This window comes from Acanthisitta chloris, unplaced genomic scaffold (assembly GCF_000695815.1).
Source record: "Acanthisitta chloris isolate BGI_N310 unplaced genomic scaffold, ASM69581v1 scaffold16221, whole genome shotgun sequence".
In the NCBI taxonomy this organism is placed as follows: Eukaryota; Metazoa; Chordata; class Aves; order Passeriformes; family Acanthisittidae; genus Acanthisitta; species Acanthisitta chloris.
In genome coordinates this window covers 1-18,553 of record NW_008654483.1, presented here as the reverse complement: position 1 = coordinate 18,553, position 18,553 = coordinate 1, and the positions used below count along the sequence as shown (strand labels likewise).

At 42.7% G+C, this 18,553-nt stretch overlaps 1 protein-coding gene across 3 annotated transcripts in view; it reads right to left on the bottom strand.

Annotated features, from left to right (window-relative positions):
- The window catches only part of ABL1 (ABL proto-oncogene 1, non-receptor tyrosine kinase), a 77,380-nt gene extending 59,254 nt beyond the window's left edge, over positions 1 to 18,126 (bottom strand). For 2 of the 3 annotated variants that reach the window (XM_009083542.1, XM_009083544.1), the window contains exon 1: positions 17,922 to 18,126. In XM_009083542.1, coding sequence (XP_009081790.1) covers positions 17,922 to 18,057 — 136 coding nt within the window. In that variant the 5' untranslated portion in view covers positions 18,058 to 18,126. The remainder of the gene's footprint in view (positions 1 to 17,921) is intronic. The other variant, XM_009083545.1, reaches the window with a different exon arrangement.
- Positions 18,127 to 18,553: the final 427 nt, after the last annotated feature.

Here is an 18,553-nt window from a genome sequence, read left to right as displayed (position 1 = left end):
ACAGCATTTTAATTAATCATCCCTAAGTATAAGAAGTTTTTCCTCAATGTTATTTTCAAGATGCTTGTTATCCCATAACAACTGAAATAAAGAGATTATCCTGAATTTCTCCACCAGCACCCACAAGGCCTAGAAAGGCATCCCAAACCCATATAACCTGAATTACTAAACCAACACTCACAGCAGATTTAAGAGCTCCTTGCATAATAGCCCTATTGAAGGCAGTTCTGGGGGGGGGAACCCTGTGTGGTGACCCCAGGCAGACGTGGCTTCAATTTGCCTGAAATGTAGAGGTCTGGCACAAAAAGGTGTTTTGTCCAGGAGGCTGAGACAGCTCCCTCAACACACACCTCCCACAAACAGCCCTATATCAGTCAGCTCTGCAACATCAGTGCTTTAAGGCATCCACAGCAGTAGGAAAGCCTCCCCGGAGCAAGCAGGGATTCCACCAAGCTGCCCAGGAAAGACCTAATATAAGCTGTAAAACTAATTTCACCTCCAAAGAGGGAGGCTGCACCTCTCTCTCTCTCTAATTGAGCAGGAGAGCAAGGCATGGGGAGAACAGAGGAAACCTGCTCTTCTCCTCTCCCAGAGAAACGTAATGACATGATGGCAGAGCACTTCTATCAGCTCCCCAGACTGCCAGAGCACCGTTCATCAGGAGGAGAATGGACCAGGAGAACAATCAGAAATCCATTAGCAAGCTGCTGCTCGCCTCCGCGGCTGCCTGAACTCCTGATCAAATGTCAGAGTGCTGAATGGCTTCTGTTGCTGGAGAGGAGGAAAGGATCAGGGAATTGTTCCAAACCAATAAAGATATGATTACATTTTTTTGCTTTTATTAGCATGGGGGCAACCATTTGAAATCTAAGTTGTCCCTTTAAGCAAGTTTCTCAAACCCAGGACAAAAGCTTTCAGCGTAATTAAAATGGAAAGAGATCTCTCCCAGTACCACCAACTGGCACCACAAGCAAAGTGGGAGATGGGAGAGCTGGAGACAGAGGGAGGGCTGCTGGGTGGTTGTGATCAATGCTTTTACTGCCTGCATTCATCAGCAAGGGCTCAACTAGGAAACACTGCAAAGGTGCCAGAAAATAGCAAGAATTACCAACGCTGCTATTTACTAGCAGGGGAGTAACCCCATGAGAATACATCACCTCATCAGCAGCATTTCACCTGCTCTTCTGCAGGCTAAGAACACCTCATTGTCCACCTGGCACAGCGTGAGACAGAGCCAAACCCAATCTGCTCACAATCTCCACTCCCCTCCAGTTACTTTTTCCCTTAGATGAAAGGTGATCAGGGCGTTTAGAAAGCAATGCAAATAACCAGGTTCATAAATACATTTGTCCATTAAAGAGTCCACACCATCTCTCCAATGTTATTTACATGCCTGAAAGCTGTTACCCAAGCTATTATCCAGCACAGAGACTAGAGTAAGATATTCCAAGCATATTAGCAGCATATTGAAATGATTTGTGCAGGTTCCCTCCATTCAGATACTGTTGATGCTTGAAATATAATGAAGAATTTCAAACAGGAAACTTGTACATGTACTAGAAGTAGAGAAAAAAAAACAATAATTAAAAAAAAATTAGGAATTCTCTAGTGCAAGCATTTCCAATTGCAAACTGATTCTCATTATCTTTCATCTGCCAAAAAAACCAAATTAAAATATCAATCAGATGTAGCGATCCAGGTAAAACTCTTAAACCGCATCTCTGGTTCAATAACAGCAATTACTGTGTCATCGTTCTCAACTCAGTGAGCTCCTCAAATGAGATCAGAAATGACTACAGCAAAAAAAAACCACCACCACAAAAACCTCAACAAAAACCTGTCATCCACAATACCTGAACTACATTTAAATGATGACATTTTTGCCTCCAAAACAGGTAACAGCGAAATGAAATTAAGGCTGTCAGCGCTGCTGTTACGAAACGTTAGCCATAAAAACTGCTACTGTAGAGTCTTCAATGGATTTATTTACTAGAATTTTTCAATTTTTCAAGTGGAAGTCAGTCTGGAGCTTTGAAGGGTGCTAAAACAAGGTGGCAGTATTAGATCCTGGAGGAAGAAAGGCTGTTAAGTGAGGCTGAGATGAACTTACTGTGGCACTGGAACTTTGCAGTGCAGAGTGTTTGTTTTACACCGGAGTGCTGAGCTGTCAGGAGTTACACACAGGAGTAGGCTGCTGAAACAGCAGCTGGTGTCATCCTAAAGCTCTGTTTATTTCCCACCAAGACACAAGGAAATGCATATCCAGCTAAGCACCCTCACCAACTATTACAAGAACACTTTAATCCACACGAGTCCCAGCAACTTTGCTCAGTCTGCACTGATCTAACCAAACATACAGACATTAAAATATTGTCAGAGAGTGGAAAGGACTAGAACTAGTGGCAAATCTCTCGCTGTAATGTGTAACTCCAGGTCTACCTGTAGCCCTGGGGCATTAGAAGTTGAGACTTCCTAAGGAAATTTCCTAAGGAAATTGCTTACAGCAACACCACCTATATTATCTTTATTTCAGAAAAGCCATTCGGGGGTATTCAGACTCTGACCCCCCACTTCAGCAGAGTGTGAATCCTCTTTAAAACATTAGTTAAGAACTGATGGAGAAGAGATCATTCGCTTGCTGGTACTAAGTCTGTGTTTTTCCTGTACCCAGCCTGGCAGGGATCAGCCATCACAACCATCTGAAGACTGTGGTGTGGCTGATACTTAGACGAGATGAGCTATTAGCTATGGCCCAGTTCCTACCAGACAGATGTCCTCCCTGCAGTCCACAAGCACAGCCACCAGCCTTGCTGACTTAGACTAAAATGCCCTTTCTCTACCTCAAACACCCAGGACCTTTCACCAGCCACACTGTCACTGCCTGTGGATCTCCTGGCCTGGGGATTCTTCCACCAAGAGTTTCATCCTAGCACCTTTTGACACGTTCATGTCAATAAGTAGTTTTTTTTAAAGAGCAAATTAGTTGAGCATATTCTCTGAAGTTATTTCATTTGTTTTTGCTCCTGTTCATTTATTCCAACGTGCTGCACCTTCCCTTGGAGAGGTTATTAAACGCTCTGCTAATGGCCGCCAGCACTCGTTTAATTCTTCCTAATGAATGTATGAGTGAGTAGAGGAAGCTATTATGTTGGGCTTAATAAAGGGCGGGAAGGAATTTCCTAAAATTTACTGCCACAGGCTGCTGCTTGAAGATAAAATAAATGGTAATTGCTTGGAACAGGAAAGAGGAGGATGATAAAATGTCCCCAGACAGGAGGTAAAAAAAAATACCGAGTGCTCTGAACCAAAATCTCAAAGCCCCAAGGATCATGATGGCAAAGATGGTCTCCTCCAGCTTTAGCTTTTGGTAATCCCTAAGACTTTTCCTTTGAATATGGATGCTGGATGATGAACTCAATCTCAGCTGGAATGATTATTTTCTGCCACTAGAAAGACAACCGTTCCTCTCAAAAAAAAGGCATTAATTCAGACCACATCTTATGAAAATAATATTTGCAGGAAAAGGACAGTGTGGAGGAAATGGAAGGACAATGTTTCTGGACTATTGAGTTCAGCAATACAATCTTCCCTAAAGTACAGGCTTGGAGGAATGCAGGAGACACACAACATTTTGCTGCAATTACGTTTCTTCTTTCCCATCGCTGCGTTGGTCAGGGCTGATGGAAGAAGGGAAATTGCCAAGAGGTGAACCTGTGCCTTGTTTCTTCAATTTCTGCGACTGTGTGTTAAAAGAGATAAAAATCAGCAAGCTGAATGGGAAGAAGTGTCTGAACTGCAAGTCCTGAGTGTCTGTCCTGCTCCAAAGTGCTGCAATCACAGTGTCAGCCTCCTGGCAAGCTGCAGGTCAGGCCTCAACAACTGGGGAGAACAAAGTGGAAATCTAAGCCCCATCCCCTGTAATTGCAGCGCAGGAGCAAAACACAGGTTTTCAAAACAAAGCTTCTTGTTATAACACACAACAGCCTCCTGTCCACAGAATCCTCCAGGCTTCACTCAGATGCTGTGATCCTGTCACGCAGATGAGTTTGGCTAAAAGCTTTGATCAGTCTCACCATGAAAGCTGAAAAACAAGTTTCCCAAGAACAGGTCTGACTTTTCGGTTCCACTAAGCCACTGGAGGTGATATTTTGCACCTTAGAGTCTGCCAGTGTTCACTACACTCAGGCTGCTCACGAGTTACACCAACCAGGATGTTTAATTACAGAAGCAGCAATCAGATTAGAATCACAGAATCATCAAGGCTGGAAGAGACCTTTAAGATCAAGTCCAATCATCCACCAGCACTCCCCCTGTAACCCCAAACCATATCACCCAGGGCCCGATCCAGACGCCTCTTAAACTCCTCCAGGGATGGTGACTCCACCACCTCCATGGGCAATATTCCAGCTTGGAATGCTAGGGCAGCAGAGGAGGGCAAGAAGTCTGGATGTCACCTTATCCAGGTGCCACCACCCTTTCAAGTACAGCTGTCCCAAAAAGGACACTGCCAGTCTCTCAGCACCACGTCCCCAAACTGCAGCAGGAAGGAACAACTACATAGAACTCAAGAAAGAAGATGTCAAAACAGCAATTTGAGTGGGCAAGGCAGTCACCTCTCTTTATATAAAGGAGCAGAAAGAAAGAAGTACTATTTTCAATAGCAAGCTAATATATCCAAGAGCTTAGAAGCTGACCCAAGAAGAAAAACAAGATTAGGTTTGCTCTTTTTTCTGCTTAGGGCAGACAAAGCCCCTCTCAGAAAACCACCACTTTTCATGCCAGCTTTGACCATCTTAAAACCAGGAAAAAAAGAGGATAAAATCCAATTTTTCTTTCTTAAATCCTTGGCAGGTCACCTGCAAGAGCAAGCCAACAGCTCTTCTAGCAGGCACTAAGAAATTATTACTTTCTTTTCTAAACAAGGATTTCAGTTGCTTCAGCTCAACAGCAGGATTTTCATAGCCCAATGGAATACAAAGCAATCAGCCAACCTGCAAGAGCATCCAATTTGAAGATGGACAGTTGCTTCTCCAAGAGATAAAGCAACAATTTGATAGAGACAAAGAAAAACAACAATAAAAAAACAACAACAAAATAATCAAAACAAACAATATAATCAGCTTTAGCACACTGGAAGATGAGAGGTGAGCAGTTAGAAGACAAGTGCAGAGTGTCAGGGGATACAATACACAAATTTGCAAAGGATCAAAAAGGATCAAGTTTGGGAGGCTCTCGGACAGGCATCTACTAGAGACAGGGATACAAGAGTTTAATCTTCCCCCACCCCAATGAATAAATCAAAGCCAAATGGACGTGCACAGCATTTTGTATGGGCACCAATACCTGTGCAAAAGGCAGAGCTTCCAATTTAAACCAGCAAACCATCCCATCCCTGAGGACCTTCAAGCACTTCCACCCGTTTCTTAACTCCCTTCCACTCCTAGAATAAGTCTTACTACCAACCTATATGTGTTGTAGAGCAAGAAGTTGCATCTTTATGATGAGAATGAACATAAAGACAAAGGATCTGGTTTAAATTCATGAACAACCCAAGTAGGTCTTTGTTAACCACCAGGGATGCTCACTGCTGTTCCCTGATCCAAGGAATAATGCAGCATTTCAACTGCCTCACCACCAGCACATCCCTGGAATCACTCCCTACACAAACCCCAATCACCCAGCATGAAATACACATTTTACTTATCCAAGGCCAATCCCTGCACTGAGGGGAAACGATTGGAAAAAATAAAATCTTCATTATTCTTTCAAACCAAACACTGATGTCAGGCAGGGAGAAAGAGCTGCTATTTTTTGTCGGTTTTATTTGGTTTGGTGTCAGCAGCGCATCACTACTGTGTGTTCGAGAGCCAGATGTGGGAGGAAAAGTGTAGGTGGGATACAGGAAAGTAGGAACGAAGGTCCTTGTCGTGGTTTATCTGTGGAACACTGTGTTTCAAAGTAATAGGAGCTCTGTCATCCAGGCTGGCTCGTTCCCACCCCCGCAGCAGGAAGCGGCAGGAGAGCCCGGGAGAAGCTGTGCACATTTCCATCACCCTCCTCCCCCATCCCTCTTATCTGCTTTTACTTGTGCATCTCATAAAACACCCCCAGGCCAACCCCTGGCAAGGCCAACTCCTCAAGCCAAAGCTTCATAAAACGTTCCAGGTATGATCCTGGGCTAAAAGCAATTCCCTCACCATGGCTGCAAACCTCGGATGCTCAGACTGATGCGTTACCTGTCCTGACTCTTGATTTCAGAGGTTGATTTGTACTCAAGAGGAGTCTGAGGTGCTGCATGGCACAAGGAGATGAATTCCAACATCCCTGGCTCTGGCAGGGCTTTGTTTGGGCAGGACCTGCATTCACATAGCTCAGCTGGACATCTGGCCCCACCACCGTGACACAGTGTCAGGGTGAAGCACTGACAGAACTTCTTAGCAAAAGCTCTCCCACAGACCTTCTCCTCCTCCACCCCTTCCTTTGATGGCACTTTGGCTAAAGTATTGCACTCTGGGGTTTTTTACTTGAAGACTCATTTTGATGGGGAGAGAGATGTAAAGGAAAGTACCCAAGATCCTCCGATCCCGTTCGCCGTAGTCTCCAGAAATCCATTTGTTCAGCTTTGCATTCAGCATCATTGTGATACTAATTGTTAATAGTTCTGCTTATTTGGATCCACTTGAATCAGAATTTGGTTACAAGTGAGGAATGCATCTTACACTTACCTTTTCGGTACATGTCCTCTCAAGTAAGACCTCACTCTCCAAAAGAGGCTGCAAAGCTCCCCTGGACTCAGCCCTCATGCACACGTTGACTGCCACAGATACATCACAGAGCACAGAGCAGCAAGGATGAAGAGAACTCACATCCAAGTGTGATTGTGTAAGTAAAGAGGTCTCGGAGTAGACGACAACACCTTTAGCTTTACTTCTGAAAATTTTAGAAGTTAGTACATTTTTAAAATTCAGCTGCTGGCAATTCCAATTTGAGAATCATAAAAAGTACTATATTAATAATTGAAATGTAAAATGCCTGTCTGATTCACTCCAGTCCTCAGTCCCCCTCCCTAAAGGGCTTGTTTGCCTTAGGGGAGCATTTCACAAGCAGCACATCAGCTTTCTGAAATACAACTTCAGCAGATGAAAGCCTCATAACCACACAAGAGCTGCTATCCTTCTGATTCTGGAATTTAAATACTGTCACATCCACGGAGCTATTTAAGCTAATTTAAAGGTAAGACAGCCAAAATATTTCAGCCCAATCAAGCACTTCTGCTACCACACTGTATGGTTATTTCAGCTGTGGCTCAGGCTCCCCATTTCAGCCACAACATCCACCCTTTATCGCCCAGCAGAAAATGTTCTGCATCGCTGCCGTGACTCACCGGCCCCAGGGTGACGAGGCACCCTCAGCAATGGGTGATTCAAGACTATCTGGTGGCCATGAAATGTGTCTCATTCCAGGGGCTCCAGATCATCCATCTCTCAAGTCCAGCTGAAGCCCACCACTTCCTAATTTGGGAACACTGCAGATGACAGAGATGTCTGAGCTGGAAAGCATCTGCTCTGTTGGTGTCTGCGCCTTTCACCTTGATGTTTTTAATGCCTCTCTAGTTATGCAGGGCTAAATGATGTTAACATGGCCAATAAAATGCAACACACTTTTTTTTTCCTGGGAAAAAGTAACCTAAGCTATCAAATTAGAACAAAAACACCTCACTGGATTTGTGCTACTTTTTCCTAGGAGTGGAATGCAAATATTTCAAGTTAACATTTCACGGCTCTTTGAGTCCTTACCTGATAATAAATGCAGCACTGATCTATTTTCATTTTATGTTCTTCAAATCCAGTGTTTTTAACCACCATTACAAAGCCACAGTGCCGCTCAGTGAAGTTCAGGATGCCTCTCAGGAGAGGTTGGCTTATCAACATTGCAGCAGGTCTTCAATGAAATGTCACGCACTACCTTTGCTTTGCAGAGGCAAAACTGCAGTAACCCAGATGATTATATTAGCATTTAAAGCTAGTATTTGCCTCCAAAAGTCCAACCTTTAATATTCTAATTCATCCTTTTGCTTGGCTTAAAATATTACCTACTTAAAAGGTGTTATTAGCTCTGTGCTTTTTGCTAATCAGTCACAGCCTTTAGGATTTGGCCTTCTCCAGACCTGTCACTGCAGCAGTTCCTGAATTAACTCCTAGGTTATGTCTCCAAGTTGTACCTAGTGAACACAACAAAACTCACAACACACCTCATGGTGTACCTGTCACCACACAAAGCAAAACCTTGTTGTATACCCACTCTCCAGCAGTTCTTGCACTGAGGCGTAAATTAGACTGAAGTTTCCCCAACAGATTTTTTTTTTCCTAATGACATGGAATGTGAAAGGTTGAGCAACACTTACACTGTCTTACGTGATCACCTCGTAACAATAATTACTCCTTAATACCTGAAACATGATAGCACCTTGACATCTAAACCTCTGTGTGGGAGGCACTATTTAGACTTAACAGACAACCCACAGAGCCCAGAGAAATTGCAGCTTCCATATGAACATCAACAGTATCAAATGATGGGAAGAGCTTTGTCTTCCCTCCAGTTCATTTCCTGTAAAGGACATCTATTTTCTACTAAATAGCTGCACTTTAGGGGGAAAGGAAAAAAAAAGACATGGCAAACACATTTAGTGCAATCCATCGATAGCCTTGTAAAGGTTTGATTGGCAGAGAATTTTAAATGCAGCTTCTTATCCATTCAGTTAAACATATGTAAGAAGAAATAACAGCCTGGCATTTAGTCAAAATTTTTCATTTCAGCTTTCCTAAGTTATTTGCAAACATGAGGTGTAGTCAGACAACAACAGCTCTAATAGCTGTTCCAGTCATTCTGGCTAAACTAGGATGGAGCTTTTAAATGAACATTATGATTTACAGAAGAAATGAAGAGAACTTAGAGCCAATAAAAATAATCAAAATAAAAACCCATTCAAGCATACATATTTACAGCTTAAACTATTTTGCTAGATACACTAAATCTTCTTTGTTATTATAAAATTCTCCCGCCCAAACGAGACTGGAGTAAAACAGAGTATTACTAGATTACAGCTTTGCTTTTGTAAGCATTGTTATGGCTTGATAACAATTTAACTCCACAATTAGCTTTGTGAGAGCAATTCTGACATTCAGACAACACCAACTGTGTAAATAGGCTGTAACAGGCTGAGTATGTTTCCAGATATTCCCTGAGCATCCTTGCCAGGAAAAGTTCCCATTTATAAACGTGGAACACAATGCTACAAGAGGATTTACAGAATCAATTTCTATACTGGGCAAAATGTAATATTTAAAAAAGTCAGTGCAGCATAACAAAGAAGTAAGGGAGTGAGATGAAATGTAGAGGACAGCAATAAATGGAAAGGAATGCAGCACTGAAAAGTATTTCTGTTTTTTTTTAAAACAAAGGAGTTTGAAATGGAGCTTGAGAAGGTGTAGGAGCAAGATTTTTCCATTAACAGCAAAAGCAAACATCACCTACCAACCTTTCTTTCATCATCAAGCAAGCAAAACCGAGATTACAGCATTGAAAAGTAACTAAAAGGACCTGACAGCCACTATTTCCGAAATTCACAGTTGTCACATCCGACCCTGGTTCTCCCCATTAAACTTTTGCTCATTTCCAACTCGCTTCTTACTGCAGGAGGTGGTTTTAATCAGAGCAAGTTAGCCAAGAGTCACAGAAGACATCTGGTGGCCACTGCCCCAAATGACAACTTCGTTTTCTTTATACCTTTACAATAAACCTGAAATTTTAATATATCAAATCATTTTAAACATGCTTAATGAATCAATTTATTTTATTAGCAAAACCAATTGCATTTACTGCCTAAGAGCCCTGTGATAACCCACTGTGGTCAGGCCAGGAACTGAGAACTTAGGAACAGCACTGTACATTAAATGATGCAGCACCCAAAAAACCTTTGAATTAACACAAATGAAACAGAAAACATTTCCTGAAAGCCCAAAGAATTTCCTATTTAAAGTTTCCATGTCCTTATCCCACTACCATTCACACATTCAGCCTCTGGAAAAAAAACAACCTTGTTTATTCTGGGAAAATGTACCAAAAAAGAAAAAAGAAAGGCCATGAAAAAGCCACTAGTTCCTCCAGGTGTGGATTGGCAGTGGATCAGTGATCAGGAGATCATGGGGTCACTGCAAAACCTGACAGGGCTGATGTGTGTGTTGGAAGATTCTGGATGAACAGAGCAAGTGAAATTTCCTCCTCTGCAACGTCAGTGTGACGGGAAACACAGGGAACATGCCCAGGTCACTCTGTCCTTCCAACAGCAATGGGCGTTGGACAGGGAACAAACAGCAGGTCAGAAAAGGGGGAATCCTGTATTTCAGCAAGCACTGCCATCCCAAACCAGACATTTAACAGGCAGCAGAACATGTAATTTAATAGTTTCAACACACAGTATTCCCAGTTTCCGAGGCCATAACTCCCTCTTTGATGCAAATGTGCAGTGCAAATCACAGCAGAAGAAGGTTCAGCCTTTTACTATTTTATGAGCGCTAAGGAGAGACTGGACCAAACAGCATTAGCTAATGCTCAGACAGCACTTCAAAGCAGGAGCCTGCAGAGAGGCAGACTGGACACAGCTCAGGCCCTGGGAAGGCATATGAGAATACTGAGCTGACGTGGTAGGAATAAGGTAGGGACTGAAGTCAGCCTAGGAGATAAATGCACCAAAGTGCCGGAGAAAAGCAGCACTAATGGATAAGCAGCTTCTCAAGGCAGACAACGTGTAGCAATATTGATTCTTTAATACACACAATGAAACCGAAGTCTTAATGATTAATAATCTGTTGTGAAAGTCTATTCATTAGGTAAAAACAGTGCTCAGAGATGACACAACATAAATCAGGCAGTCTCCTCACACAGGGAAGAATGATGAGCTTGCTCACGTCCATGTAAATTAGCAGCAATCACTCTGTGCAAAAACAAGTTTGTGCTTTTCACCACCCAAATGGTAACAGCAAGGGGGAAATGCTGGGAAAAAAAAACAAATCACCAAAAACCCTCCCTAAATTTAATTTCAACACCAACTTCAGAAAGTACCTTAGGCAGAAACTAAAGCAAGTTGGTATTCAGGACACACTTACCCCGACATTACAAGGAGATGTGTGGAAAGAGACTCCTCCCAGAGCACAGCATGTCATTTTAGCAGATTTGTATCACACCTTGCCATGAGAATGACGAAACTTCAGCCATTTCACGAAAAGTGCAGCTATTAAACATACAGGTTTAAATAAAGAACAAAGTGAAGAAGTTCTAAGAATTAATTCAGTTAAGAACTAAGGACAGACGTCGCCTTAGGTGGCTTTACTTACTAAAATTGAATGTTCATTACCTTTCTGTCCAAAAATCCACCTTAAACTGATAAAATGCACGCTTTGGTAAGCAGATTAATAACCTCTACAGGTGGTTTAGATCGATCTTCAATCAACATAGAGCAGGGTAAGAGTTGATTGATAAGACAGTCACAAAAACAAAGCAACAAGAGTCCCTCTTGCTTCTGCTGAAACTGCTCTGCATGTTCCTACAGCAATGGACTGCTGGGATTCACAACAGACCTTTTATAAGGAGACTTAGTACTTCTCACAAGAATGGCACAGCATGGCTGAAATGACAAAAGACTGCTGGATGAAGACACTGGAGCTCTTCATACAGCTCAACAGACACTGCAGATAGCAGGCAGCCCCCTCCCTCTGCCAGAAAAAAAGGAAAGCAAAGTCCATCTGCAACAATAACTCCAGAAGGACACCAGTGCTTTAAACACTTCCTTTGGTCTGTCTGAATGCCAATCAGTCTGAAAGAGATGGCACCTGTAGCACACTGAACCTCTGACCCCACCCAGTACCGTGGTGATCCAGGTTTTAAACATTACAGTGTGGATGGATTACACTGATGGAGCCACAGGAATGCTCTGGGAAGTCTGGAGATGCTAAAATACTCCAAACGGGACCCAAGGCTTAAGTCAGGGCACTATGAACCTTTACTGGGTGTTAAGAGCTGGACTCACTCCTGTGGCTGAGCATCCAGGCTGCCTGGTGTCAGCTAACAGCATTCCTCACCTGACACCTGCCCAGACACCAACTACAGTCCCATCCACACCAGGGCTGTCAACACTCACCCATTTATTTCTTGTCTGCTTTACCAAAGTTCCTACAAGCACAGCTGGAAACACATCCCTGTATCCCCACGAGTATCCCCACGCTAAATCAACTTTCCAAGGCCATTTTCACCTTTCTGCACACTCAGGATGTGTCATGTGCCACAGAGCCCATCAGTGAGAGCACCAGGGATGAACTCAGGATTCCCAACTCTCAGCAACAGGACTGCGTCCATTCCTCACTTTCAAGCTTAAGATTTAAACTTTTCAATTTAAAATACCACAAATTTGATGGTAAATGAAGTGTGCTGAAAGAGATGATTGCTTATAAGAAAAGATTTCTATTCTAATGCCCTGCAGCTTTCTCTTGCCTCCCTGTCCTGATTTTCTACCCTAGCCTTCCTATTAAATCTGTAAATAAGAATGCAGAACCAGCATAATCTATTACTGAAAGTCTGGCATATGAGCAACCACTACCTATTTGTCATGAAGGAGATGAACTGCTTAAACGTGGCAAGTTATCAAAGATTAGTCAGTGCACAAAACAGAACTGCTTTTGCCCAGGAAAGGGATTAGCCTTTCCCCATCATCACCATCATCATCATCCACCTCGGTCTGTGGAAAAGCAGTTTAGCAAGTCTTAGGTCTCTTCCCTAACATATTCCAACACTACATCAACTTTTGTGGAGGAGCTTCTTAGCAAAACCTACTGGTATTTGATAATTGGAACAGGAAAAAAATTGAGCAAGAGCTTTTCAAGATGAAAAGGGATATAGTCAGAGGCAGTAAACAAATCTGCATTTGCCATGCAGCAGATGTCAGCATTAACCAAGCTAATGCTGAGGCACAGCAAAGTTGGATACATAAGCAATGATCTCAAAAGCTGGGGATAAGTCTCTCCTAATAGAGATGGAAATTAAAGTTTGGGAGCTGCCAAATCTCCAACCTAACAAGGAAGAAAGTTTTGTCAGTTCAGAAGGCAGACACTGAAGGCAGGCTCTAAATAATGGCTCGCTAACGATCCAATTACAGGTGAATGGTCTAAAGAGGAATCAGGAGTAGCAAAGCAGTTTCTTTCAAGTCTCAGGTTTTGCAGTTGGTGAAGCAGAGACAGAGTATAAAAATGCCCTGAGGAACAATGGAAAGAGATAAATGCAGGGTTTGTAACTACATGGGATTGAAGAAACAGTTCTAGTATGGAAGGAATCTCATTTAAATCATTTCCATGTATGGGCAATTGACTACCTAATAAATGTATACTGCGAATAAGGAAGACACATTGAGCTCACCTGTACGATAAAGGATAATGAGTACAAAAATCAGACCTTGAAAATCATCCTGTTCCACCTCTGCCATGGGCAGGGACATCTTCCACTACATCAGGTTGCTCCAAGCCCCATCCAACCTGGCCTTGAATACTTCCAGGGATGGAGTAGCCACAGCTTCTCTGGGTAATCTGTGCCAGTGCCTCAGCACCTCACAGGGAAGTATTTCCTCCCCATATCCAATCTAAAACTACCCTCTGACAGTTTAAAGCCATTTCTCTTTGTTGCATCCCTCCATGCCCTGTTCAAAGTCCTTCTCCAGCTCTCTTGTAGCCCCTTTAGGTACTGGAAGGGACTCTAATGTCTCCCCAGAACCTTCTCTGCACTCCCAGCTCTCCCAGCCTGTCTCCTTCTTGGAATGACACATTTTCCTACCTGGTATGAAAATGATCGTGATTTCATCATGACAACAAACACCAATACAGTTATAACAGTATATATTGCAGTACGTACTCATACATGCTGCTCAGTCACTAAATCCTGAGGAAGGAACTGATTATAATATAATTTACCCATTTTCACAATTTAAACAGTTGAACTAGGAAATGTAAACCCATTTTCACAATTTAAACAGTTGAAATAGGAAATGTAACAGCATGAAACAAGATAGACTATTAAACCTAAAGACCCTTCAAATTAATTTTTAATCAATAATATAGAAAAAGATACTTGTAATTGTTGGGGTTTTTTCCTCACAGTGAATTTCACAGGGCACATCTCCAGCTGGCAGCTGTGGCAGGCTGATGCTATGGATCCATTTTGCACAATTACTTCCTAATTAAAGCAGTAAAACTTTCAGCACCCTTGTAAGGAAAAGATTTCAGATCTAATATGAAGAGACTGTAGCAGGCTGACTTCAGCTAGACTCGGCACTAAAGAAAAGCACAAGAAAAATGGATCCAGTTGCTGCAGGTCATCTCTCTTTACAGTAAGGTGAACAGCTCATTTAAGCTTCCCTATCACTTACCTGCTGGAAGAGAAACTCTAAGATCACATTTTATCACTATGAGAGCTTTAAGAAAATGACTTCCTTGTGTGAGTGCTTTATCAATCTCTTCACCTCAGCATCACATGTCTAACAATTAGGATTCATTTTTAAGCCTTCAAGTGCTGCTTTTCCTTGGAGACACCAAGGTGTTTTGGGGAATCTGCTCATCATTCAGCACAGCAACACCTCCCCAGGACAGAGAAGGTGTGGTGTTTGCTCCACTTAACTCCTGCCAACTTCAGGATCAGAGTTGAGCCCTCTGGGAACACACCTTTCTTTTCAGAAGTTTGAGTTTTGCCAAGATTAATGTTCTGGAAAGGTACAAGACACACTAGTGTGCACAAACTTCAAAATGCACTGACAGTCTTTCCCATTAACTGTCTGCTGACCACAGCTTTTCTCTCAGCTGAATATTCCCAAAAGCAGCGACTTTAGACTCATTTGCTCACTGAGAAAAGCACAAGGGTAGAGGCAAACTTTGCCTTTATACTTCCTCTCAAGTTCAAGCTTGCAAGCAACCTATGAGCTGGTGTAATCTGCATCAGGATGAGATCTGTAAAATCCCATCAAGGGCTACTCTGCTGCCCAGGGTAACGACACCCACATGAACTCCAGCCTGTAAAACACACTTCGTGGGGAAAGCAACAGTACAAAGAGAGAAGCCCAAAACTTGCCCATAGATTACTTTTTTCCCCCCTTAAGGCACTCCCCAATTGTCAACTCGTGACAAAATTTAGAGCCTTTCTGCATTATTCTCACAGAACACTTGACCACCAGCAGAGCTGATTCCTGGCCAGTTGCCCCCTTGCTTTTCAGAAGCCTCTCAACACGTTGCTTTGAGTGCTACGGAGAGTGTGATGACCGAGAAATGGAATTACTTCCCTGGAAGTTATTTTCCCCTCACACTCTTAGTATCTGATAATATTTTCTAACCCTTCCTGCTAAGATTCAATGCCACTGAAGGCAATCCAGACCTTCAGTGCACTGAAAATCACTCTAAGTGCCTACTGAAGGAGCCTCAGTAGAACTTTGCAGGTCCCACCAAAACAGAGTCATGAAACAGCTGTATAGAAACACAACCCTAAGAGCTGAGCCCTGCTACTAACAACTCCACTTTGTTTGCTTTATCATGGGTTTTAATATACAAGAACTCTAAACAAGTACCTTTAAGAGTTCACCTGTGTCTAGGGGTTTAAGAGGCCCAACCTGGAATTTCTCATTAAGCATTTCTTGGTTATGAAGAGGCAGAAATATGGTTTTCCTGGGACAAACTAGTTCCCACAGTGTCTCAGAAAAACCAGATACAGTGTTTGTCATTTAGAAGAAACTGTGTAATGACAGTATTGAAAGACAAACATGCAAACATTTAAGCCCTGAAATAACACCAGCCTATTTTCTTGAGCTACAGCCCATGGCACAATAGGACTGAAAACATTAAACACAGTCCTGTCCATTCATTATAAAGTCAGACTATATATTCCACAGACAAATTATCAAGAGGAAAATGAAGAACCTTCCAAAATAAACTTTGCTCCCTCTTTATTTGTTCAGATATTCTAAGATAGCATTTTTCCAAGACAGGAGCAGCCCAAAGTCAAAGCAGAGCTCAATAACAAACGATGGCACTGCCTTCTACTGCCAGGACTGGGAAGAACCACTTCCTACACTGAAAGGAAGAAACTTTTCCTCATGTGGCTAAGTGAGGCTGATCTTTTGCAGTTCTCTCAACAGATGTCCTGGCCCTGATGTCCCCTTTCAAGTTTATTCTTTCCTAAATCAAGACACCAAGGTCTCTCATGGACATATGGCACGTGGACATTAGAGATGCCATTCTTCCTTGAGAATTTGCTGGGATCTGCTGACCTCAGGTCATACTGGCAAGAAGTTACCATCTGCCTATTCCTGTCAGATGATCAAAAAGGAGTGTTTCTGGCTCTTCTGCTACAGGAAAACACCAAAGGTAGTTAAAATATTGTATTGCTTGCAGTTAGTGCTCTGGCTGTATCTCATCTGACCTTGAAACTCTGTCCAAAGCAGTAAAAGCAGGAACCAAACTGGGGGTGGAGGAATGGGTATATCACAGGAGTGAGAGCATGGAAAAATCCAGCAGCAGGTTTAGCACCAGAGAGTCCAGTTAGCTCTTACATTCTCTAACCTTCCCTTAGTTACCTTCAGTTTCCTCAGTTCACAAACATTGTATAGGAAATTAAGAGAAGCATCATCGAAGTCACTTCAAAGAGTATTTCAGCAGAGAAATGCATACACAGGATCTGAGTCTTTGCTGAACACTGCACAGAATTTCTTGGGCCCTTCTAGAAACACAGAATGAGAGAAAGTTTGAAAGCAAAGCCCAGCTAAAAACAGAAACATATAAAACTTTTCCACTAACTGGATGGTTTTCTTAGACACAGCAAATATTTCAGTTTTGAGTTACATGAGGATGACAGATGCATTTTGTTTTGTTCACAGATAAACTTCCTCTGCAGGACAAAACTGTTGCAGAAGCTTTCTCAAAACCCCATTCTCCAGCCAACAAGAGCAGCCAGCAGTGTGTCACCTCAAAGAATATTAAAGTGTTGTGCAAAAGCAAGGATTACTCCAAAAAGTTTCAGTTAAACAATGCATTTCTACACCTCACCCCTGTAGAGATGCCTCAGTTTACAATTTCTTTGGTCTTTGCTTTTGTTTAAGGAAAAAAGCTACATTTGAAGTAGTCACTAAACTACTTCAAGTCACTAAACTACTTAAAGTAGTCACTACTACTACTCTGAGTCCTACTGAGCTTTTCACGTGGCTTCTTTCCTGAGATTCTCAAGTTCCCTCCTTCATTTGCATAAGATCAGCAAGTGACAGGATTGCTGTTCCCCAAACTTGACCACTTTTTGTCCTCAAGCACTTCAACCCATCCCAGCACAAGATGAAGGTTTAACCAGCTCTGAGAAACCACTAACCAAAAGTGCTGTGAACGCACTGAGCAAATTCACAAGAAATTATTTTAAGTTCACAGACTTTGCAAAATTAAGTCTTTTTCTTCTCCAAGCAGCAGAGCCCCTTTGTAAAGGAATTAAAGAACACTTGTGACTGACCACAGCATCACCACCAGCTGTGGTTGGGCTACACCTATGACACAGACAACTCAAAAAGGATCACACACTTTCCCAGACTGCAAACCAGAATACGTTCAATGCAGAACTAAGAAACTTCAAGTTACTTCCTTGTATTTCACCTTTAGCTTTACAGTAACTTCTCCTCAGGTTTCAAACCATTTGACCCACTTATTTTCTTAATTAACAATCACAGAAGATTTGCATTAAGCAGGAAGGGAGAGAAAACAAGACTTCCATAAAGTACATTATGTCTGTAGCTGAATAAAACCACATTGTACCTAGCTCAGCAACCCAAAGTTAAACCAAACACCGACAGAACCTCTCACCATGTTCCACGAAGACGTTGCAGTGTGGGCCCCCATGCCTCGATGACTCCTTCTTCCCTGCTCCTTTGATAAAGTGCAGGGCAGGCAGACTTGGCCTCCTTTGGTCCCCAAGAACTTTTCCAGGCTGCTGCCCCATAAAGTAACTATGGGCAGTCTTTCCCAGGACGAGAAGTTTTGGAAGCAGCCTGTGATTCCTGATCTTCCAGGCTGGGAAGGAGCTTTGAAGGAGAAGGTTTTCCAGGTGCGTGCGTTGGTTGCACTCACTGAGGGATTTAAAGTCACTTGAGGTGAAGAATTAAGACAGATTCCTCCCGGTGCTCCTGAAGACAGCAACAAGGCTCCTTAGGTGACTCGAGGCAAGAAAACAACTCAAAGTTCCAACCAACTCGGCAACGAGCAAAGTTTCAGGCTACCATACGCAGCCTCCCAACAGGGAAAGCAAAATCACTTCACCTCCCAAGCAAGAAACCACACGCAGCCTCTCACCCAGGGCAGGAAACCGCCATTCCCACCGCAAACCAGTGTCAGGGCTCCTTTTTTTTTTTCCTCCTCCTCCTTTTCTTTTGCATAGCATCGAGTTAGCCAAGGCTAAAGCGCCAAGAGGTTCGGCTTCAAGTATCGCTGAGCCCCAG